This window comes from Hypomesus nipponensis, chromosome 24, assembly GCF_054491055.1.
Source record: "Hypomesus nipponensis isolate SF chromosome 24, ASM5449105v1, whole genome shotgun sequence".
Lineage (NCBI taxonomy): Eukaryota > Metazoa > Chordata > Actinopteri > Osmeriformes > Osmeridae > Hypomesus > Hypomesus nipponensis.
Genome location: NC_140384.1, coordinates 6,641,342 through 6,665,925, shown reverse-complemented (window position 1 = coordinate 6,665,925; position 24,584 = coordinate 6,641,342). Strand labels below are relative to the sequence as shown.

The window sequence follows — 24,584 nt, the reverse complement described above, 5'->3', positions numbered from 1 at the left end:
TAGAGCGCGGAAGTGTCGCTTCTGCCGGAAGGCGGTGCTAAAAACCACGTCCTTATGTTATAATAATGCAGTGGGTCTGGCTAAAACGGAACGTAATCTTCAAACGTTTCTCTTAATTGTTTCCCCCATAATTGACTGTTTAATATTGGCATTGGGAATATTCTGTCACTGAGGGAGTGTCCCAATTATTAGGAATGGACATTCACATATTATATAAAAAATATTAAATAACATATTATATAAATATTATATACAAATGATATATATATATTTTTTTACTGTACTGTTTAATATTGTTCATCGATTTATTTTGCCCAAAAAAGTGCATACTACTTTATGACGGTGTTACGGAATGGAAGTTGAATAATTCCCATATAAGGAAATCCGAATTGCGTAAGGTTGATGACGTCAGGGCTGTCACAAGACCTGGGAAGCCAAGGCTGGCTTTTAGCTACGCTTCACAGTCGTTGATAAGATATGTAACCAGCTGAGCGAGCAAGCAACATTCTTGTCACGGCACAGCGGTGAATGAGTATCGTTTGCTGCCTGGATGTGCGGATTATTTTATACAACGGTATAATATTTTTGAAATCGCAGTGTCTCTAGACTATTAAAAACAAGCATCGGTCAGCCGAGTGCACAGTCGGTGTGTTGTTAGCTAACACATTAGCCAGCAGCTAGGCTGGCTTGCGGCTTTGTCTGCCTGTACGCGTGGCGAATGTTATTGTCAGGTTAGCTGTGCAAGCAATTCAGGATTTGGTGGCTATATCGACGCTGAGCTAGCTAGATTGCTAGCTTGGCAAGTTAGTTTAGAAGGAGTTGGTGTGTAGGTGATGTTGTCCGTACTTTCGTACGGTAGACTAGTTGCCAGAGCTGTTATTGGCGGACTTTCTCAAACAGATAGCCGCGATTACAGCCTGGTAACAGCAAGCTGTGGTTTTGGAAAGGATTTTCGCAAGGGCATCTTAAAGAAAGGGATGTGTTACGGAGACGACGCCTGCTTCATTGCTCGACATAGATCTGCTGATGTATTAGGTGAGTTTATCATCAAATAATAACGTACACATGATGTACAGTAGCATGATTGTCAAATAGTAATGAATGGCACAAAGCGAGCACAATACACACTCTAAAGGACACAGGAGAAGGACATGGCTCAAACCCATAATAAATTTAATCCAACATTACTAAACTCGTTTCGCCAAGGCGGGTGACCGTTGAGCCAGACATACGTGCGTGAAACTCCTTGGATATGAAAGGGAAAGAATGGTTATGTTGCTTACATCAGAACAATAACGTTTCGTCACAGACGGGGATTTTGCACAATGTGCACTGCAGGAAGTAGCGAGCTGCACAGTAGTGGATGGGCTATAGGGACAGTATGGCAGGGACAATACGTCGGTGTTGATATACCTGTTATGACTCTCGACCAGTTTACCAAAATAGGTAGTGGACTGTTAAGCTCTTAACCTTAGGTGACTTTTGTTCTTGCCTCGATACGACAGAAATAAAGTCACGCTTAATTTTAAACATATACTTGTTAATTTCACTTCAGTAAGTGGAGTCTTGAAAAAGCTGCTCGACTTTTACACCATCATGGACACCGGGTTAGTCTGTTCTAAATGATGTGTTCACAGAGCAGAACTGGACAGACTTTAAGCTCCATTACTATTACTTCAAGTTGTCCTGGCGTGGAAGTCATATTGGCCCATTTGGACCGTGAAACTCCCAGCTAATAGAACCCAGGTTTAGCCACTGACAGGGTCAGTCTGGATCAGATGGAAATCAAGGGTTAGTTTACCAGCAAAGGCAGGGGTTTCCAGATTTGTTAAGAAGCTCTTAACGCTAAGAGTTTCTTAGAAGCGTTCTAGGGCGTTCTTAGAACGCTCCTAAGAAGCTCTGAGCTTTAAGAGCTTCTTAATGAATCTGTGAAACCTGGCCAAAGGCAGTTCAGTGTGTCAAGCAGAGTGAATCAAGTCCTTTTTTTATACATACTTCTGAATCCCAGTTTCCCTTCCTGGGCAGACACAGATGAACACAAAGAAGGCCATCCATGTATGGTCACTAAAGTAGATGCTTGGGTCTTTGCAGCAGCATGCCTTTCCTGGAAACATCTTGGATCGCAACACTGACTGTTCTCACAATAGCGTACTAATCAACCTAAAAACAAACGTAAGGTTTTTAGGCCGTGGGATCATAAAACAGACTGTGGGACAACCAAAATGTTTTTTTATTTTTTTAAAATAAAATAATAAAAAAGGAGATACCTGTCTGAGCACTCCACCCAGCTGCTAGTCCAAGCACTGGTCCTCTCCAAGTTGGACTACTGCAACTCGCTGCTCGCTGGTCTCCCAGCATGTGCAACCCGCCCTCTTCAGAGGATTCAGAATGCAGCGGCCCGCCTGGTCTACAATCTACCCAGACGCTCCCATGTTACCCCGCTCCTCATCTCCCTCCACTGGCTACCCATCAACGCCCGTATCAGATTCAAGACCCTGGTACTGACCTTCCGAGCAGTGAACGGGACTGCACCCATCTACATCAAGTCTCTCCTGCAACCTTACACCCCCACCCGTCACCTACGGTCTTCTTCAGACAACCGCCTGGTGGTCCCACCGCTCAAGACTGCCCGGTCCCAACACAAGCTCTTCTCCTGCCTGGCGCCCCAATGGTGGAACCAGCTCCCCAGCTCCATCAGGGACACTGACTGTCTCCCACCTTCAAGAAAAGGCTCAAGACGCACTTGTTCCGGGAGTACAACGGCACTTAAGAATGCTTGGCTGGATTTGTTAGTCTCCTCCAGGATCACTACGACTCTTATTGAGTGACTTGTTGCTATTGTAGGTTAGATATAACGAAGTTAAGTCTTGTACTTGCTGTGTAATATTTTACTGTTGATTGTTCTTTTACAGGAACAGTCCTGCACTTTTGTGGTTCATGTTGTTTTATTTTTAACTTGTATAACTACATGCTCTTATGGGTCTTCCCTTTTGGCACTTGTTTAACTTTTTCACAATGTATGCTTCATGTTTTGGCTGCTTGCAATGTTTGGGAATATCTCGTTGTTATGTTCAGTGACCTATGCACTTTTGTAAAGCTCTCTCTTGGAAGTCGCTTTGGATAAAAGCGTCTGCTAAATGAATAAATGTAATGTAAATGTAATCAGTCTTGACGTAGAGTCCCATTCATACATATGTAGCCCGTAGAAATTTGATACAAGACATTACCAGTAACGGTTTGCATGTAGAGGTGAGGCCCTTTCAGGAAACAGACTTGTTTCATAATATGACAATTCAATGAGTGTTTCCTAGGGAGACAAAGAAATGCATGTTCTCATACGAGTCCTTGGTCTCTGTCTGAGCACTGTCTTGCCCTGTACTTGCTGTCCTGTTTGTGTTCTGATGAAAGTGTCCATTGTCTCTCACATCACAGCTGCATAATGTCTCGTAGCTTTCTTGTTTCCCACAAGTTCTTCCTTTTCCAAGAGGATCAATACTTAGAATCAGGAAATATTGGAAGTCAAACGTAACAATTAGAGATATAGCAAGTTTGTTTGATCGTTAATAAACCTGGCTAACTGTTTTCAGGTGTGGCGGATGGAGTGGGAGGCTGGCGGGACTATGGCGTGGATCCGTCTCAGTTTTCAGGGACCCTGATGAAGACATGTGAACGGCTGATCAAGGAGGGCCGCTTCGTCCCCAGCAACCCTGTGGGGGTCCTCACCACCAGCTACTATGAGCTACTCCAGAACAAAGTACCTCTGCTCGGTGAGTAGCCTACCAAGGCAGAGGATACCATCCATGTTCGTCTGTGGTTTTCTGTTTATACAAAATATTCAAAAGGTGTGTTCAGTTGACGTGAATGGGTTATTAGGTCATATTCAAATGTTCTTGCTTGGTTTGGTGGTTGTGGTGCTTCTGAAGTATATACATGGGTCAGCTTTCGCAAACGTCATTTCGTTTGTTGTGCAACTGCGAAGATGGAAGATATACATCTTCTCTGTCTAGACTTGATCCTTTCTCTAGGTCTCTGTTGCACATTTTTAAATATGTCCTTAATTACATTGCTACATGAGCAAGAGCGTGCCGTAGCATGTGGTTGTGTAAAGTTCGACACAGGCTGTACTTTTCCATCCAATGTTGCGTTCAAAAAGAGGGAAAACAACTCTGAATGGTAATTGTATTATGGTAGAGGAAAAATGAGAAGAAAGGGGGTGAGTCAGAGAGCGTGATGGGTTTGTAGGAAGAATCCAGAGTACATTCTGCTGGGCCCGATGACTCACCAGCAGGGTGTGGCTGCTCACCCTGGTTGGACAACTCCTGTTCCCATAACATCCCCAAAAGTTATGCCTGGGAACATCTAATTCGCGATAAGATATTAGGCTGCGTTTTTAACCGTTAACAAGCAAACAGCTCACCAATATGACCCCCAAGGCATGTATCCGAAAACATTTCCACAAAGTCAATTTGTTTGACCTTGGGAGTTTTACAGAAGATAAATACTAAGAAAGTCTCTGTCCCTCCTTATGTTTCTCAGGCAGCAGCACGGCATGCATCGTGGTTCTGGACCGGCAGAGCCACCGGCTCCACACGGCCAACCTGGGAGACTCCGGCTTCCTGGTGGTGCGGGGGGGAGAGGTGGTCCACCGGTCAGACGAACAGCAGCACTACTTCAACACCCCCTTCCAGCTGTCTATCGCTCCCCCGGAGGCAGAGGGAGCCGTCCTCAGTGACAGGTCAGACACACAGCCCAGACCGTCACAATACTAGGATCACTACTACTACTACTACTACTACTACTACTACTACTACATGAGGCTTCTTATGCTGTTTTTAATAAGATAATACAAACAGAAAGAAGCTACACTGTTAATAGATATGAGTGGTATCTATATTGTTCCTACATTATTCCTTGTCACGTGTTAGAGTAGCTGGCCTCCTGAGTTGGGTGAATGTCAGGTGGGTTGTACCCCTCCGGGCTAGGTTGGCTGCCAGACGTTTGGGTCATGTGCTGCTGCGCCCGGCGTTGTGGTGTGTCCACAGTAGCGGTGACAGTGTCCTCCAGTGACATGTGGGTCTGGGCGGGGGTTGGCTCGCTGCCACCATTCCCAGCCAGGTCAAAGTCTCAAAGGAACAGGGGGGACAGGGGGGAGGGACAGCCTTGCAGCAGCCAATCCCATGCCGGCTGGTTTACAGGGCTGTTGAAGCGTTTAATCTTGCAACTGGGGAGATTAGTTTTAGCCACTCGCATGCGTTTTTCTGGAGTGAGATGAACCTGTATTGAGTGTAGGTGTACAGCACCATAGGACTAAAATCTCATACATTGTTACAGTGTCCATGTATCACATACTGTGTCTGTAGAGATCATGTTTGTATATAAAATATATATATTTTTTAAATTAATTTTTATCTGATATTTCCTGTGACATGAAAGCATAGATTAAACGGCAGCAGGGCAGATTAGTTTTCAATACGGCCGTGACTTTCAGAGAGTGTGGTCCAGAGAGTTAATGATGCCTTCTAAGAACTGACACAACTTGACACTGGATCCTGAACTGAACTTGGCTGTGATCTATATATGTGTGTGTGTGTGTGTGTCACACACGCTGCTGTAGCTGCAGTGTTTTATGAACCTCTCTCGAGAACGAGGTGTGCTTTTCCAACTCGTCTTATGACTGTTCCGTTGCGGACTTTCCACTAGGCATGCATGCGAAGAGAGAGATTGCCAGTCGCAGCAGTTTATATTCATGACTGAAATAGAAGGTCTGGAATCTGAACAGGCACTTCTTTTTCCTACTGTATCAGTTGGGTAATCCAGATTTAGCCACTGACCTCTGTCCTTACCTGGCAGTCTGAGGTATGTCTGGATCCCATGGTTGCTCAGTCTCAGGAGGCTTGATTCGGCCGGGCTTTGTCAGGCTCAGACAGGCTAGATTTCCTGCTGGAGAGTATGGAGGAGGGAGTCAGGGGAGATTACAATTTGCCTCAGGTCTTGTAATGGTGCACCTTAATAGGTGGAGTTGCTATACATTAAACTGAGGCTCCACTAGACTCAATCTGTCCTTGCATCCTCCTCACTCCTAATTCCTTTGTGATTATCCTGTAATACAAATGAAGTACTGGGTTCCCAAGATGGAGAGCTCAGCTGACATCTGTACATATGTTCCCTCAGTCCTGACGCAGCCGACAGTTCCTCCTTCGACGTGCAGCTGGGTGACATCATCCTGACCGCCACAGACGGCCTGTTTGACAACATGCCCGATTACATGATCTTACAGGAGCTGAAAAAACTCAAGGTTAGTCTGCCCTGTCCTAACCACAAGTTTACAGCAGTTTTTTTTTTTTTTTAGGTGTTTTGAGTCGGATAAACAAAACATGTCTGGAATGCTGGAACACCTTGTCCTCCTTGTTTTGTTTCCCAGAACACAAACTATGAGAGCATCCAGCAGACAGCCAGGAGCATTGCAAAACAGGCCCACGTCCTGGCATACGACCCCAACTACATGTCGCCTTTTGCACAGTTTGCCTGTGACAATGGACTGAACGTACGAGGTAAGGATCAGTCTACCCCCTCCCTCCGATACTCACTTTCAGCCAGTCCTCCTTCTTAATGGACTCTGGAAGCCAGTAATCTATAAATTGTAAGGAAGTAGAGAAAGGAAGGCCCGGCTCAGCTTTTAGTCTGATTCTTTTGTGGCTGTCAGCAGCAAAATGGCTCTTTAGAGTTTGTGAATCCTCTCAATCCATTCATCACCCTGACTGTCCCACTCTCTCTTCTCCTCAGGAGGAAAGCCAGATGACATCACCGTATTGCTGTCTATTGTGGCAGAGTACACGGACTAGTAACTGGACAGATTGAGAAAAGGGAGGGCCTTCTCCTCCAACCATCTGCCTCTCCATGTCGGACTACTCTTGATTCCTGCTGGCCGGGATCAAAGCGATGCTGGCGGCTGAACCTCCACCTCCCCTGTCTCTCCTCAGCCACAATGCACCTTCTGCCCTCCATAGGCTGAATCAGTCACTCCACCTTCCTGACGATGGCCTTATGCACCACCCACACAATCTGACGTTCTGTGTGTTCAGATCTTGAGGGGATAAAACAAGAGGGCTAAATTCGGGAGAGAGAAAGAAACCGACACTGGTACTGCAGTGTCCACATCCTGGAAGTGTTCCAGCCATCGTGATCTATATCCATTCACTGCGATGATGAAGGGCAGTCTGGGAGTTGAAGTACCCACACAGCCTTAATTTACTGGCCGGGGCTCTGAGCGCATTTAAGGGGTTGGTAGCCATGATGCTACAGAGTCAAGTATGAGGGAGACAGAGAGGACATCGCCTCAATGTTACCAAGGGAACCGCTGGTTTGAGCCAGGAAGTGGTAGCAGAAGCACGTGCCTGGGTGACGACTGTAGTGTGGAGTGTGTATGAGGATGTGCAGATGGGGCCATCACAGCATTACTGGCGGTGACTTAGTCATGTAATCTTGAATTGGGAAACATTTGCAAGCAAAAGGGCACGAAATGTTTGTATTTGAGCGTAATAAAGCAGATGTTCATTGTGGTATGATTGGATGTTTTGAAGTTGTTGTTGATGTTTGAAAGAGGGAGTCTGTATGTGACAGAATTATTTAGCGTACTCGATGGGTTGTACACAGAGGGACTAGCTGTTGCATTCTTTGCCATATCAGTACAATTTGAGTCTTGCACAGTCCAAGTTAACCTGTTTCTACGGCTTGGAATTGGGGAGGGGGAATATAACATATTGTCTGTGTCAAACATAAGTCCTCCCTTTAATTGAACTGCTGTGATGCAAAGTCCTGGTTGTGATTTTCCTGGTGGTGTTCAGCGTGATAGGAGTATGCTAAGTCACAGGTGCACGTGGTGAGTGAATTGGTTTATGTTGGCTACACGTGATTCTCAATATGTATTGGGATGCATTGATGGCAGCCATATACGCACAATATTGGAGACCGCATATCTGAGGATGCTATCACCCTGTAGACATGGGTCATGTGACCACGTGTTTTTATTGTCTTTTGAGTGGTGGAATGGGCATTGACCACGGTCTCAGAGTAGAGTTAGAAACCTTTGTTCACAATCAGCATTTCCTTGTCTGTTCTCATCAGTTTTCCTGCTGTATTATTCCAGTGGCACACCTGAGAAATCTTTTTAATCAGGTCACTTGTTCTCATTCAGTGTTTAACGGCAGGTTTTGATATTTCATGGGCAATTTTTATTTTTTTTAATCTATTGCTGCAGATTTGCACAGTGCATTTCTTTTTAATTTATGTGCAGCAACTGCTACAGTTTAAGGAAGGTATGTTTCCTTTCAAGCATGTACTATGTATGTGTTCAAGTTGTAGAGCTGATGTGCCTTGTATCAGGTGTTGATACTGGCAAAATTGTACAATTACAATTCTCCAAACCCCCATTTGTCCGCCCACTACTGGACACAGCCTGAGCTAGACAAGTAGCCATACAATTATCATTTAGTTTACCCATCTTGCCCTATTGTCTTACGATTAACTCAATCCTCACCAGTCAATGGAAGACCCATCTTTCCCATGTGATCCTATGCCTTTCCACCATAAATTGAGATTCATTTTCATTGATAAAATCAGACAGATCTTGCGATCTGTTTAAACGTGTAAACCACTTTGCATTATTATGATTATTTATCTTTCACACTGATATGGTGCTTCCTTGCTGCAGGCTACTGCCCAGCTTCAAGGGCTCCTGGCCCCACACCTGATTCATGATTGGTAGGGCAGTACAGACTGGGGGGAGCCCTCAGGTGAACCATGTCATTAAAAAGAAACCAAAAGCACATGTTTACTGTATTTTTTGAGATGGTAAATCGAGAGGTGTCCGCACTGGATAGTCAAAATGTGCTCTGAAGCTTTATGGCACTGAAGAGGTTAACGCAAACCTCACTAGCCTTAACAATAACAATACAAGCCATTTCCCTGTCAAATGGTGCTTCTCGTCAGAGCTAGCTTCCCTGTTCCCCTCAGCAGACCCGACCCGACCGTGCCCTAGCTATCCTACTCGACTTCACCCTCCAGTTCAAAAAGCAAAGTTTGTTACAATGAGAGTTGCATGTATCTATATATTTTGTGTGTACAGTTCAACAATGCAGACTGAGTTCTGTAAACATGTTTTTGAAGCTGTAAAATATTTAAATAAAGATTATAGTATTTATTACCTTGGTGTGCCAGCTGTTTCTATCATACTGACTATGTAAAAAGGCCATATTGTGGGCTAAACTGACACTCACTTTCAGACAGTGAAAAAGCAATTCAACATACTTTAAACAGGTTAAAGGTGCACTACAAATGCAAAGTACCGGTAATAACATGGCCTTCTGAGCCAGCATCGTTGATGTCTAGAACATGGCTACGCTACAGCACATTCCAGAAGGTATTCCTGCACATGGAGGCAGCGTTCCCCTGCGCTGACTCATCCTCTCCTGTGTCTTGGAGGCCGCAGTTGACTTTAGACGTCACCGGCATTTATCTGTGTGTTTAGTTGCAAATTCCTGCAGTACATAGGTGTGGCATCTCCAAGCAGGAAACATTGTTTCTACCTGCAAGACCAACCAGTTTAATCTAATTGACTGGTTTAAAAATGTTTATCGTTCAAACCTCTAGAAACCTGAGGTACCAGTTCTTAATGTCGTACAATAACATGAACTGTCAAAGTGGCGTAATTATAACATCTGAACAAAATTGCATACTCTTATAGTTTGTGAAACATTTGGAACAAATGATGTTCCACTACACTATCTTAAGTACTCAACAGACAAAATGAATGTCCTTTGTAAGTGTGGCCTGTGGTAAATGTTTTGGTCTGACTGACTTTTGGTCTGACTGTCTGGGTTATAATCTACCCCTGTCCCTCTTCACCATCATCCTCTGTGTCACTGGCACACACCAGACTGGGCAGTAGGGTGGTCTGGACATTTCCCTGCTCAGTAGCCAACGCACCAAATAGGAAGGAGCGAATCTAGAGAATAAAAAAAATAAAAAAAACCTGAGAATCACTTCTGAGATAATACTTCTTATAGCCACACATAATATGGTGAGGCTTTTGGGGAGTTTTGACATTATTCAAGTTGTAGTTCACAGAGATTCAATATTTCCCGATACTAATAAAGGTTAGATAAACAACACAACAACAAAAAACTGTTCCAAAACATGTTTGGAGTCTGGAACACAAAGGTGTGAGGGGACAGAGGCTTCTCAAAGTTCAAACTGCAATCTAGTTTGCGTCAGGGACTACACGGTTTAGAGACCCCTGTTACCTTGGCAGAGGCAGGTGTTCTGATGACAGTGGCAGGCTGCTTCTCAGTCCTGGCTGTGGGGAGTCTCTCCAGGATCCCTGGCCTGCTCAGCCTTCTCATAAGGGCATCGCCACCGAGAACTGGGCTCCCCTGGCTGGATGCTATCAGCTCGCCCACAGCCAGGACATCCTGAGGGGAACCGACGGTTGGCCCCTGAGGGCCGTCGGGGAAACCGGCAACACCTTCACACCTGGGAGAGCGGGAGAATGAAGTCACTGCTGGGCGCCTGGCCAAGTCTTACTCAGAACAAGAACATGCTGTCCCTCTAAATAAATATTAAACCAACTTGAATCTTATTGTTCATAATAACAAGGGTAAATACATTCACCTCTAACAGACCCAGTCCCAGAGGCATAAACACAGAAATAAGGGTTGATATTTAATACTACTGGGGCCCTACTTTTCCTATTTAAACAACCGGCAGCAGCCTGTGTTTGAACATGAGGATGTTAGAAGCGAGCTCTCATGTGGGTAACCGCTGTGCCTCGTGAGTTACTGCGCCTGCACGTGCTCCAAAGTGTGAGAGCCAGAGGGGAGGGGGAGAGCCAGAGAGAGAGAGAGAGAGACACTGACGGAGGGATAGTGAAGAGGGTGGAAAAAAAAGAAAGGTTGCCTGAGGCAGCGTGTGGGAAAGGGAGGAAATGTTCGCACACCCCGTCTCGATAAAGCCCCCCTGGAGTGGCATGGAGGAATTTGGCTTTAGTTCAAGTCTGCCTGCTAAAACAGCTCTACCCAGTACTGGAGCACGTGGCCTGCGATGCAACTGAGCGTTGACTCTGGAGGTTCCTCCCAGCCTCAGCACAAACACAGTGTCCTGAAGCACAACCGCAGCATAGAAACAAGACTGGGACTGGAGCTTGGCATGAGGAGAGATTGGCCGACACCCTAGTTTACTAAACCTGCTGTTTGAAATACAAGATATTATATGACCAATCTGTTTAAGAGCTTATTGAAAATAAGGGGGGGTTTTTTTACGAGGAAGAACTCATAGGAGAGCCACTATAGGTCTCCAGTTGTGGTGGGTGGCAGGACAACACATGAAAGTGCGTGCTCATCAGGTCATCAGTGATGACGCCACTGAGACTGAGAGCAGAGCGCATGAGACTCAAGTGACCCAGATGTGAAAAGATCCGGTTTGGACCGGTGCTGCCAACCAACTGCCACATTCAGGCCATCCAGAGGCCCAGACGCTCAGAGACACACGCTGGCGTGGCTGGGCGGTGGAGAGCCGCAGGGTGACGTCATCAGGGGTGGAAGTTACTGCAGGGGATGGAGGGATTACAGGCTGTCGGTCAATCAGGCCACCAACCCTGCTCAGCCTTGACCCACATAGCCTTAGCTCCGTTTCACAGACAGGGCTGGATGCTGTAATACTACGCCCACTTAGAAACCAAATCAGGCCCCGTCAGAAGGCAAACTGGGTCCAGCTGATGGTCATCTCAAGTACAGCACTGAGAAATGGTGCTCTACGCAGCGCTTTCACAGAGACCTTTTCTTGGTGGGTCTCTCAGCTAACTAATCTCACTTGAGATTCCCTGTCATATTTTTCTATCGTAACATGATCTCAACATGTCAAAATGTTCGAAAGCGGCGCTCCGGGCTACTACCTTATAGTCGGTCTGTTGAGCACATAATAAGATAGATTCAGATTAAGGGCAACGCGTGACGTCGGCCACGGTTGATTACGTAATGCTGGTCAAGCTGTGGCACAACCATACTGGTGGTGACAATCACCTGAGAGCGGTGGGGGGCGGGGCCTCAGCCTGGGATGGGGTCGTGCTCTCTGGGTCAACCAGAGTAGCCAACACCACTCTGGCTTCCAGGACCAGGTCATCCACGCTGAAGCACACCGGCCTGAAAGACAAGTGAACGACAACAGCGTGGACATCTGATGGGCAGGTAGAACGATCGGCAGCGGATGGAAATCTTCATGCGATTCTAAAAAGGACTGGATGTGAAAACTTGTAGATCATCTTAGCTAATGACTGGATCTAACGGTTGAAAGGCACGGGCAGGGTAAAGGGTTGTGATACTCACTTTCCCGCCGCACCAAAGTGCACGGACACAGGTAGGCCGTGGGATTCGGCGAAGGACAGCAGTCCCTAATAAACAGTCAAAGAACGGTTTGTCAGCATTCCAATACTACACACAGTAGGAGTTCAATTTTTCACTCCTTCCCCAGTTAAATAAAGTAACTTCAAATGAAAAGGACATGACGTGATAGGGTAACTTGTGTCTGCATTATACATCCTTGAGTATGCCTAGAGTGAACAAAACCCTTCAGATTCCATGGGGTCGTCAACAGAGAGCATGTCTCCACTGGGATACTTATGACTCTTAGTCAAAAGGACTTAAACCCATGTAGCATTACAGTATAGAGACTCTCATAGCATGTCCCCTATCAAAGAACAGGACCAGGACACAGCAGTTGTACAAGACTGCATTTTGTAATGAGCACCTTCTCAATGGGATATGGTACCCCCCAGCGACATTTCAGGACATTGGGGTCAAGGTTTATGTGTGTTTGGGCTCGGGTACAGTGTCATCAGCCTTGAGGAGTGTACACGGTGTTTGGAAGATAGATGTCATGTTTTGAACATTTGCTGTGTATGGTTTTGGTTTCATTACCTTAAAAAACAGTATGTTTAGGCAAGGCAGGAAATAAGATTGAGCTAATATGAATAATTTCTTATATCAGCTACTGATGAATAATACCGCCATGACACTTGTTTACATGTCTGACAGCCACCAAACACATAAATCCAGGATTCCAGTTGAGGAGGGGAAGTTCAGAGGAAAACGATAGGGTACAGAGTCTCCAGGACACTTGGGTCCAAGACAAGTCCATAAATATGTCTCCTTAAAACTGGTATTTACCCCGCGTACATACACACACCCAGAAATACACACACTTAGACAATATTCAAAGGCTCATGTGACTGAAAAAGTTCCATCCTAAAATATCTTCCTTACCCTCAACTCCTTCAGACAGAAGGTTATGTCCGAATCCACTCCAACCTGGAAGTAGTCAAACTCACTCGGATGTAAGGACATCTCGGTGTGCATAACCTTCAAACGATCTGTATTCAGAGAAAAAGCTTCAGTCAATATGACATGATGTTACTGATTAGCACAACACAGAGCTATAAGACACTTCCTTTCTACAGCTTTGGATAATTCTGGCAGCACTAACAGAAGACAATACAACACGTGTGCTTGTAGAGAAAAAGGAGAAACTCATGACCACTTTTCTCTTCTTGGTAGTTTTTGAGATGAAGTCTCAGAGGAGTGATGGACAGGGTAATCTCCTCCTGAGACACTGGAAAGTGCATCACCATGTCACCTATGAGCCTAGCCGAGCCGGGACAGAGGTAGGTCATTAGCATGGAATCGAGAGAACGATAAAAGGTCATTATTGAAAATCGCACGAAAAGAGAAATGAATCCTAGGAATGAAGATCAAATATGTAGTATGGCGTGTGGCGATATGTTTGTTTGGCAGGCCGTACAAATCTGCTGTGTGGCTGAAAGCTGTGGAGAGCTAACCTGGCCTGGGCCTTCAGGACATTGAGGCAGAGGTGAAAAGGAGACACTGCCTGGAGAGCCTCACTCTCTTGGAAACCCAGCATGTGAGTTTTAGTTATACCTGATACAAGTAGTGCAGGGTGTCATTGAAACACACTACCCTCTAGTGTCCAAAGGGCAGGAAAATAAAACTGGGTATATATGGGACTGTACCAGTGTGGTACCTCCTACCATGTCTGCAGTGAAACTGGAATATCACACGATTCTCTGGGCTGTTGATGGATATTTCACACCTGGTCACGTTACGTTCAATAGTCGCCAAGCACCGAAACAGTGGGAGCACTGACTAGATCAACAGATAAATACATCAGTTAGATAAACCCAACCACATAGTCTCATAGTAATGACTTCTCATGCAGTATTACATTATCTGTTTCATGATTCGTGTCCAATTACAACAATAGAGCAATTAGCGGAGCCATTACCTTCATGGCCAGTTTGCATTTGGCGGTTCCACATTCAGGGACAATACTGTAGTTTTGGAAGAATAGCGTCGTGAAGAGAAAGCAGCCATAGGCCGTATGGGCAGGATTCACTGATCTCACTGCCAACTGTGCGGGACCAGATAGATTAGAGGTCAAGGACTGTTAGCTAGCAAACAACCGCTGTGAACAAACTCAAAATAAAAACAACAAACAAAGCTTACCCCTTTCACCATAGGATCCAGCCATAATTCATCACCTATTCTTGAGAGGCCATGAATAGCTTTTCCAAACGCTGTAAGTTTAAGGACAGATTGCTTAATTGATGAAGATAAGAGTGGATAACGGTAATAGGCCTAACCGTATACGGGGTTTGAATCTCACATGATTTTCTATTCAAATGAATAAGGCGTCACTCCGGGTCACGCTACCTCAGAGAGAACAAAATAAATTACTCGTTACTGTAAACTAGAAAGGCTACTATGTGAATTACTTGTTAGCTGGAAAGAGTTATGAAATTGACACGTTAGTCTCTTTTCATACGAAATAGGGCCCTTAGGCCTGTATATATCCGTTCAAATGAGAAATCCAGCAGTCAAAACTCATACTGAAGCTACCTTTCACACCATTTCCCTCAATGATACACCTCATATTAGCCTTGACTGTTTGGGGAGAGGTCCTTCCCTTGTTTTTATGGCAAATGGCAAAGAATTTTACAACTTTTAGCAAAACTCTAGATATATCCGGATGAGGAACGTGAGTAGCCTTCCGTGCCGAGAAAACTGACTGACTTGGTAATAACTCACGCGCGTCACCAGTGACCGATCAGTAACATTGTCAGACTACTCGAGGTCTGATTTTTGGTCTTAATCACACATTCATCACATTCTATATTTTTTGAGACAACGCCTATATCTAAACGCCTATATTAGTGTTGTACGGTGGCCCTAAAGTGCAACCCCCCCCCCCCTCCACCCATATGAGTGCATCCCCCAAATGAAAACACACGAGTCAACTCCCCCAAAATAGGATAGCTTGCTCACCCCCCCCCCCCCCCCCCCCCAATCAAAGACATGCTCCTCCAAATGGAAAACTACATTACATTAACTCAAAACCACATTACATTAACTCAAACCGGAAATGGTTGGTGGTACAACACTTTCGTCGCTGAATGGATGCAGTAACTTGCAGGGAATAATAAATTGATCGACAGAAGTACGAAATGCAATAGCCTGACAGAGTTACGTGCACCAGGACAGTTGTTTAGCTATTGAAGCATGTAGCAAGTACTTGTGCAAAAGTGTAAGTTGCGTGCACTGTTTCAACAGCGCCATTGGGCTGCGCTTCAATACCGTCATCTAGTGGTTTCAAGTGTAAATTACAGGTGCAGTTCTCACAGTAAACCACCAGACGGCGATGGTAAAGCGCAGCCCTATGGAACGGGGTTTTCAGAGGCAGTGTTTCGAAAGCGCCTTTGGGCTGCGCTTCAATACTGCCATCTAGTGGTTTAAGTGTAAATTACAGGTGCAGTTATCACAGTAAACCACCAGACGGCGATGGTAAAGCGCAGCTCTATGGGACGGGGTTTTAAGGGCCAGTGTTTCGAGTAAAAAGCACTCAATATGTGAACATCGTCAATGAAACGTCTGTGAACAAATTGTGGTTCGAAACGTTCAGAATATCTTCAAGGTTGCACATTTTATTTTCACAAGCTTACAAGTCGTTTCTTTTTCACATACTAGTGTTGAAAACGTCTTTCTCTGCAGTTAGGGAGTTCTGGTACTGTTGTCACGCAGTTTTTAAACCATTGATGTGTAACAGTATAAAATATCTTGATTGAAATTGAAATTACATTAAAAGTCCTTTCTGACAACACATGACATCCACATTTTATTGAGCTCGTGTCAAATATACATTGCATAAACCAAGTGATAAAATAAACACATTTGGGGGATAGTGTGAGAGAAAGGATAACCTGTAAAACACAACTAAGTCTATTGCTTCATGACATTTCCATGGCATCATGACAATGCACTGAGCATGTGCAGATACAGTGAACACCGGTCAGAGGAGGTCATGGTTGGTTCGCAAATTACAAAGACAACAACAGTAACGTCCCTTAGAGCCTATACAGAATTCCATCAGTAGTACACAATATCAAAAAAAAATAAAAACACCTGATTGCATGCGCCATTTTAGGGATACTTGTAGATGAACCAGGGTTTGGACATTGGTAATTATGATTCTGTGTAGTCTGTATGGTAGCTCAAACGGTTATAATAAACACTGTTAAAACAAAGTGGTCTCATTGAGCACAAGTTATATTTGCCCCCACCTCCCCTTTTCCTAATTTAAGTGTTGATTGTGCATAACAAATGAAGTACAACTGACAAAAAATAAGTCTGTCCATTATCAGTTTTCGAGATAAACAATTGACATCAGATGCACTTGAAGGATTATTTAATATCAAGTAGCCTATCGACACAAAAAATCCCACACTATGGCAAAATAACTACATTAGCAGGATTTTTACAAAATCCCCCCCCCCCAAAGAATTCTAACCAAAAAAACTACCACCTCATCAATTGATCAAATAATATTTTCAGACAAGGAATTGCATGTTTTTCTCCATAGACTGCACCACTGACTAACATGTTAGCATTAGTGTCAGTTGATTGATACAATCTTAAAGATGAGGATATGAATTAAACATCTGAATACATATTTGTCATCATGGTTGTTCTGATATTAGCTACTGTAAGTCAGAATCAATTAAGACAAGGAAAAAGGCAACAGAAAGAGGAAATCCAACTATCATAAATATGCATCACATTTGTAATTCATGTAAGTTGAGGTAAGGTCAGTTCAAAACCCAGTCTACCCTCTGAATAATCACAGCTTAATTCTATGTCCCACCTCCAATCAACCCAAAACCTTTCTCGTGAATTGAACACTTCTTAATTAGGACCAGCAAGTCAGAGAGGGATAGTTTTATAGTCACATGCTCACTATGCAGTGAGTACACGTCGAGTTGGGTTTTTAAGGGTTGATTTAAAACAATAGAACCCCTGGAACATTTTTGGTTGTTTAAGATATCACCGTCAAAAAAAACTGTGCCAAGATAAGTAATTGAAATATTGATTATCAAAGTAAAAATGTCCACAGGTTCACCAGGCAGATATAATGTAGATGACAGAGTAGAATTAACATAAGGCAGCAGTGATTAAATGACAGTGGTGAACAAAACAACATTTGACAAGGTCTTACAAACCAATATCATGTGGGGACGATTGTGAGGATCAGAAGACGAATGATAACCTATCAAGAGAACAGGCTTGTAATTGTTTACGCTCTTCAAGCATGTCAAACATCCACTAAATTGCATAAGAAACCTGGTACAAAGTAGAAACTGTTCAACAGCAGATAAAAAAGGGAGTTCATTTACAGTAATGACATATCTTACATTGATATATTTTCAAAATAAATTAAATTAAATATACAATTCCAGGAAGGAAATGGTGGGTAATTTACGCTGGTAGGTTTCTTACATTGGCTCGTCTTCTGCATAAACAACTACAAGGAAGTGCCTAGGGACCAACCAGATTCCACGGCTGGCAAAAGAAGGGATGCAAAAGCCGTTTGCTGAACAGACCATTTTCCTTCTGAAGCCATTTCATTTAACTGGACAAAAAAAAAAAAAGAGCCTAAAGTCAATTAAATTCACCTCCGTGTACAAATGTAAACAATCATACAAACGTATATACTTTCTTACCCTGGAACAATTTCAGTCAAACGCCATCTCCTGACTTTTTCGTACACAGCGTGCCACTTTCCTCTTGAATTCGCCGTTTGGGTCATCCCTCCATTCTTTCTGTGGGAGCAGGGCAAGACACATTACAATCATACCATAACAAATGGGAGTCAGGTGGGAGTCAGGTGGCTGAACGGTGAGGGAGTCGGGCTAGTAATCAGAAGGTCGCCAGTTCGATTCCCGGCTGTGCCACATGACGTTGTGTCCTTGGGCAAGGCACTTCACCCTACTTGCCTCAGGGGGACTGTCCCTGTACTTACTGTAAGTCGCTCTGGATAAGAGCGTCTGCTAAATGACTACATGTAAATGTAAATCGGCCAAATCTGACATACATTATTGACAAACAATGAGCTAAGAGAATCATGTTTGTAATAAGAACAAGCTCGTACAGCAGCATCCACGTTTGCAGGTGAGTCACTGTTTGGGTCAGCCAACATAGAGATCACACTAATCATGATGGTCTCTACTGTGTGGATGGGCAGCCAGCGTTCCTCAGGTTTCTCATAGCCAAACTTGTCCTCCCCTGGTTCGTGAAGAATTGAGATGCACACGTCCCCATTTTTTGCAACTGAGGAAGAGACCGTGCAATGTATAAAGTTTAATTACACACATTCCACACTAAATTCTATATTATCATCCAAAGCTCTAAACATTATGAACCTTTACCATTAGGGTGCCAGAGTTCAGTGATGAACTTCATCTTGGGAGGCCGAAGAGGGTAGTCATAGGGAAAAGTCAGGTATGCTTTAAAAAAACCACCTTCACTGCAATGTAAAAATAGAGAAAACCTTCCCATTGATAAATTGAACTCACTATTTGCCTGAAGCCACATCACAAAGAGAACTCAACAACATTGTCCACACATTTGACAAAAAAATCAACCGATGTGAAGGACACAGTTAAGTCCAACACTTAGCATTTTTTATTTTTTATTTTTTATGATCCTGAAAACTTACAAAAGGGTGTCTTGTGGTCCGATTATGACAACCTCCCATTTATATATGTCCTCGTCATCTATTAGGCCAGCCGAAAATCCTTCCACTGGGTTTTTGTTGAGCTCTGAAATGGAAATACAATTTAACTATCTAAAAGGTAACTGTGAAGACTTAATAATCATGGTATGTCGTATACCATGTAGGCCTATGTATGTAAAAGTATGTGGCAATTTGTGTTGCTTGCTGGTGAAAAACACTAGTAGCATTTATTCAAATGTAATACAAAACCGACTATGTCAATATGTTGCTGTACATGATAATGCATAGCCTAACATTTAAAAACATTGTATGATAAGGGTCTTTATAACGGAGTCACGCAGATTTGGTTCAATAAACTGGCAGCTTACTTCTCAGTCTGACGTTACAGTTCTCATTGACAGATGGACACTGAGCTGATTATTCCTTTGTTCCTTAGGTTTCAATCTAACAACCAGGCCTGTTGTAAATTAATTGCGCATGGGTTAATAGAGAAACTAACTAGTTAGCCTTCATGCCCATATCGAATTAGCTTGTTAACAACTACTACACAGAATCGTTAGATTGCATACTGTATCCATTAAACAGTGTGGCTATATTGGAGGTAGCTTGCAACACAATGTTGTGCAACAGAGGCAGCATTCTACTTGTGCTAGCCAGCTTATGTTACTAGCTGGCGCAAGTTAGCATTTTCTGAGACTCACAAGCCAAAGCCGAAAAAACGGTGCACACGATGGGACTTGTCAAATCCCCCACACTAGCTAGCTACCACGTTTTAGCTTGGTATAGTTTGTTCCACCATTTCATCACAGTTCCGTTGTGACAAAGTAGATAAGTACTTTATGTAACCTATATGCTATCTTGCTAACAACGTAGCCAGTCATGTTGTAAACAAACCACCCCGCTGCGCTCAAGCTAAAAACAAAGGCGGCGATTATGCGACACAATTACTGATTACTTAAAGCTCTAACTTAACAGTTAACACCCATTTCTAGATCGTGAGGTAGGTGTAATTTCTCCAAGCCATTTTAAGTACCGTAGACTAAAACTAGCACTAACTGGGCAAATTGTATTGACCGTGAACGATTCAACACAAATGTTGGATTGTTCGTCTCCGAGCTAACGTTGTCCATCTGAAATGAATAATGAATATCTGCACGAAGAAAATGCGCACATTTACCTGCCAATTGCTTTCGAAGAAGTAATGCTGATTGTTCTGTCATGGTATGTGGGCTTTAACAAAAAATAAATGCAGTGCCACCAAACTGTGCCAGAAGAATTGAGATGATGTCAGATTCAGTTCCTTGGAAAACGGGCAGGCTAGTAGTGGCTACAAAGTGCTGCTATACTCAGTGTTTTTGCCAGGGCAGCTACTTTCTCAGTCGTACTAGATGAGCGCAGGCGCAATTTCTAATCTCGATCAGGAAAGTACGATCATATGTTTTCGTTGTTGTTGTATCTAGATACATTATCAAAAGTTGATGCAATAAAACATACTTTTCTTCTATATACACATTATTGTTTTCATTGTTTATGTCCCACTTACTCAGGCGCCTGCGCAAGCCGTGCAGCTTGCTCTGGGCTCGATTTTGCGGCGCCATATTTGATAGAAGCCTCACCAGTTGACGTCGCAGTACATTTGATTTGTAGCAACCAGCTAGCAAGTGAACCTGTAGTCTGACAACTGCGAACTTCAAGTTTAGCCACACATTTATTTTTTAAACAAGACATACAAATATTCACAATGAACGTAATAGATCATGTACGAGATATGGCCTGCGCGGGACTTCATTCCAACGTTCGGATTATGAGTAGTTTATTGCTGACAATGAGCAATAACAATCCGTATGTATCTACAGCAGCTAGCATGCTAATACCTAAAACAATTAAAAACATTGTAATGTGCCTGTGTGAATCCTATGTGACCTAGGTGAATAATAATACTGCAACCTTTAGTGTTTTCGTAGCAAGCTGAATGGAGAGATCAATAAAAGGCGGCCCAGTTGGAAGTTCAAGCCACACGCTGTTTCGAAATGACAACTCTAAATGCTCCTACAGGGAACTGTTCTCACCATCTCAGAAGTACCAGCTGTTGGTATACCATGCAGATGCCATCTTTCATGACAAGGAATACCGTAATGCTGCCTGCAAATACAATATGGCATTGCAGCAGAAAAAGGTCCTCAGCAAAACCTCTAAAGTTCGACCATCAACCGGAGGCACAGCATCCACCTTGCAGACACAGGTGCACCTTACTTTCTGAAACTATACACATTGCAGTCGCACAAACAGAGCACATCGTTTGAAATAAGTGTATTGTATTCTTCTTTTCAGAGTTTGCCCTCAGAGATCGAAGTGAAGTATAAGATTGCAGAGTGCTACACCATCTTGAAGCTTGACAAAGATGCTATTGCAGTGCTTGATGGCATTCCATCAAGACAGAGAACTCCAAAAGTAGGCTGCTGAACGTCCACCGAGTAGCCAATTATGAGTGCAAGACTACAGTTCAGTCTTATCACCTACTTATCAAGTGAAGCATCTTTCGACCAAGATATGACATAACTATGTTCTTTGCTCATCAACCTCAGATCAACATGATGCTGGCCAACCTGTACAGGAAAGCTGGTCAGGAACGATCTGCAGTCACAAGCTACAAAGAGGTCCTTAGACAGTGTCCATTGGCTCTGGATGCGATCATTGGTATGTACTTCTAACACTTCATAATTATATATATATATATAATGAATATCTTAACTTGAACTGTGAGGCAGTCCTTAGTTGTTACCTTTTGTCTGCTCCAGGTCTCCTCTCACTATCAGTGAAAGGAGCTGAGGTGGCATCCATGACGATGGACGTCATCCAGAGCATCCCCAACCTGGACTGGCTCTCTGTTTGGATCAAAGCCTACGCCTTCATACACACAGGGGATAACCACAGAGCCATCAACACCATCTGGTGAGCAGACCAGCGCCTCGGGCCACCGGTGTCGGTGGATCGATTTTCGAGCAGTGATTCGGGATAGGTTTGGATGTAATCTGTCTGAGTTCATGCCTTGTAGTGTGTTTCATAGAGGTCGTTGTGTATTTTGCCCCTTTGTCTCTCTCAGCTCTCTAGAGAAGAAGTCTTTGCTACGTGACAACGTAGATCTGCTGGTCAGCCTGGCGGACGTCTACTTCAGGGCAGGCGACACCAAGAACTCTATCCTGAAGTTTGAACAAGCTCAGATGCTGGACCCTTATCTGATTAAAGGTACCTGGATGCGTTGACAAGGATTTCTGACAGAATTTATGGTGCTTGGACAAAGTCACAGTGCAATCTATGTTTGTCAGGCATGGATGTTTATGGCTACCTTATGGCTCGTGAGGGACACCTGGAGGATGTTGAGGTTCTGGGTGGAAGATTGTTCAACATCTCAGACCAGCATGCAGAACCCTGGGTCATCTCTGGGTGAGTTGTCATTACAACAGCAATGTAAAGGGGATGAAAGATCGTGATGAATAAACCTGAGACTAAATGGAGAGTCTTGTATGTACCTTGTTATGCAGGTACAAGAGTACCTTGTGTAATCAGTTTTTATTTTTTGTATGCTCAGTTGTCACAGCTTCTACAGTAAGCGGTACTCTCGGGCCCTCTACCTAGGAGCCAAGGCCATTCAGCTGAACAGTAACAGTGTTCAGGCGCTCCTCCTTAAGGGGGCAGCGCTGAGGAACATGGGCCGAGTACAGGAGGCCATCATCCACTTCAGAGAGGCCATGCGCTTGGCCCCCTGTCGGCTAGACTGCTACGAGGGCAAGTCCCCCCCCGTCACACCTGCTTCTTAGGCTCATGAGCTGTGCCTTATTCCGTTGGATCATTTGGGCATGTCATCGATTGGTCTGTCGAAGGGTGATGTTAATCTTGTTGTCCTCCTGCTAGGTCTGATTGACTGTTACCTGGCTTCCAATGGGATTCGAGAGGCGATGGGAATGGCCAATAACATCTATAAGAACCTGGGAGCGAACGCCCAGACCCTGACCATCCTGGCCACAGTTTGCCTGGAAGACCCGGTGACCCAGGAGAAAGCCAAAACCCTGCTGGACAAAGCCCTGGCTCAGAGGCCAGACTACACCAAGGCTGTGGTGAAGAAGGCTGAGTTGTTGAGTATGTATCCAGCACAACTTTTCAAAATTCAGTCCTTAAATACTACAGATTGCTAATGTTTTTGTTGTCTTTTTTTTTTTTTTTAAGGTCGGGAGCAGAAGTACGAGGAGGGGATTGCACTTCTGCGCAATGCCTTGGCCAATCAGAGTGACTGTGTGCTGCACAGAATGCTGGGAGATTTTCTGGTGGCGGTCAACGACTATCAGGAGGCAATGGACCAGTACAGCATCGCACTCAGGTAATTACTGACTGTAATTACTGACTGTAAATGACACCATGACTACTGATATCATGCATCGTAGCTTGAACGGAAAAGGTGCTGGCGTGAAACCTCCAATGCTTTCTTGTCTCCAGCCTGGACCCGAATGACCAGAAGTCCATGGAGGGGATGCAGAAGATGGAGAAGGAGGAGAGTCCAGCGGACGCCACGGTGGAGCTAGACGGAGACGACATGGAGGGCAGCGGGGAGGACGGAGACCTGGAGGGCAGCGACAGCGAGGCCGCTCAGTGGGCAGACCAGGAGCAGTGGTTCGGCATGCAGTGACCCCGGCCCCTCTTCAGGGGACAGTGAGGGTCACATGGGTGGTGGGGGCAGGCTGGCGCGTCATAGGTGACTGCTTTTTAAATGGGGACGTTGTTTGTCCAGTGTGGGATCATAGCACCCAGGGTAATATAAGAATCGCCATGGCAACGCTGTCGAATGCCGTAACGGTTCATACACCTCCTTGATGATCTGGCGGTCAGGTCTAGTGTGGATTCATGCAGTTGAATAATGTCCTGATTCTGTAAAAACTTCCATGTGGTTTGGAATGGAGTATCTCGCTACCATGGTAGCTAAAGTGTCATCTGGAACTCTCAGCCTTCTAAAGCATTCCATCCACCATCTATTTAGTTTTGACCTTGACTTGTCAATCCCAGTTTGCCACCGTGGAAGACTGTCAAGATAAAGCGTGTGTTTACCATTACTGTTCGTTGCATTTCTTATCCGTAAGGCGAACAGTGTGGATATGAGATGATCACCGATCTGGTGTATTTGTTGTGATTTTCTCTTTTCATCAGATGACTCGATGCCTTTTTGTTTCTTGTGTCAATCATGGGGTCATGTCATTGACTCTGGTTCCAAATGTTACTAAAGGTTTTCAATGCAAATGTTTATGTAGTGCATTGTACATACAATTTTGGGAATGTAAAATAAAATCATGAAGTGTAAAGATTTGTCATGGTTTTCAGTGAACAGTCAGTTAATCTCCACTTACATACCAGTAACCAAATGCCCAAATCTTCAGGCACATAGATATGCAGTTGCACAACCTCAT

At 44.2% G+C, this 24,584-nt stretch overlaps 4 protein-coding genes across 8 annotated transcripts; 2 read left to right on the top strand and 2 right to left on the bottom strand.

Annotated features, from left to right (window-relative positions):
- Positions 1-450: 450 nt before the first annotated feature.
- On the top strand, positions 451-9,202 carry pptc7a (protein phosphatase targeting COQ7 a). The gene is made up of 6 exons (XM_084690756.1): positions 451-1,035; positions 3,588-3,767; positions 4,537-4,735; positions 6,172-6,295; positions 6,422-6,551; positions 6,784-9,202. The coding sequence occupies exons 1-6, from the start codon at positions 834-836 to the stop codon at positions 6,840-6,842; spliced, it is 894 nt and encodes a 297-aa protein (XP_084546882.1). The 5' UTR covers positions 451-833; the 3' UTR covers positions 6,843-9,202.
- Positions 8,596-15,512, bottom strand: rad9b (RAD9 checkpoint clamp component B). Of its 4 annotated transcripts, XM_084690753.1 has the most exons (12): positions 14,964-15,084; positions 14,731-14,773; positions 14,571-14,641; positions 14,350-14,475; positions 14,096-14,210; positions 13,886-13,985; positions 13,585-13,691; positions 13,314-13,420; positions 12,378-12,442; positions 12,075-12,194; positions 10,302-10,530; positions 8,596-10,003 (listed from the first exon to the last, which is right to left on the bottom strand). In XM_084690753.1, exons 3-12 carry the CDS (start codon positions 14,580-14,582, stop codon positions 9,884-9,886), a joined length of 1,101 nt encoding a protein of 366 aa, XP_084546879.1. In that variant the 5' UTR covers positions 14,583-14,641; positions 14,731-14,773; positions 14,964-15,084; the 3' UTR covers positions 8,596-9,883. The 4 variants fall into 4 exon arrangements, with proteins under 4 accessions (XP_084546879.1, XP_084546880.1, XP_084546881.1 ...); XM_084690754.1 differs by lacking the exons at positions 14,731-14,773; positions 14,964-15,084 and adding an exon at positions 15,470-15,512; XM_084690755.1 differs by lacking the exons at positions 14,731-14,773; positions 14,964-15,084 and adding an exon at positions 15,153-15,171.
- Positions 15,513-16,025: 513 nt separating this feature from the next.
- LOC146232909 (ubiquitin-conjugating enzyme E2 G1-like) lies at positions 16,026-20,498 on the bottom strand. Of its 2 annotated transcripts, XR_014742303.1 has the most exons (7): positions 20,309-20,498; positions 19,114-19,216; positions 18,824-18,921; positions 18,547-18,725; positions 18,119-18,217; positions 17,895-18,027; positions 16,026-17,664 (listed from the first exon to the last, which is right to left on the bottom strand). XR_014742303.1 is itself a non-coding variant. In XM_084690758.1 (6 exons), the coding sequence occupies exons 1-5, from the start codon at positions 20,349-20,351 to the stop codon at positions 18,131-18,133; spliced, it is 510 nt and encodes a 169-aa protein (XP_084546884.1). In that variant the 5' UTR covers positions 20,352-20,498; the 3' UTR covers positions 16,026-18,027; positions 18,119-18,130. The 2 variants fall into 2 exon arrangements, 1 of the variants encoding a protein (XP_084546884.1); XM_084690758.1 differs by having other exon boundaries at positions 16,026-18,027.
- Positions 20,499-20,709: 211 nt separating this feature from the next.
- Positions 20,710-24,479, top strand: anapc7 (anaphase promoting complex subunit 7). The gene is made up of 11 exons (XM_084690751.1): positions 20,710-20,973; positions 21,187-21,373; positions 21,463-21,582; positions 21,717-21,828; positions 21,930-22,083; positions 22,235-22,377; positions 22,458-22,575; positions 22,721-22,917; positions 23,044-23,268; positions 23,356-23,506; positions 23,623-24,479. Exons 1-11 carry the CDS (start codon positions 20,873-20,875, stop codon positions 23,810-23,812), a joined length of 1,698 nt encoding a protein of 565 aa, XP_084546877.1. The 5' UTR covers positions 20,710-20,872; the 3' UTR covers positions 23,813-24,479.
- Positions 24,480-24,584: the final 105 nt, after the last annotated feature.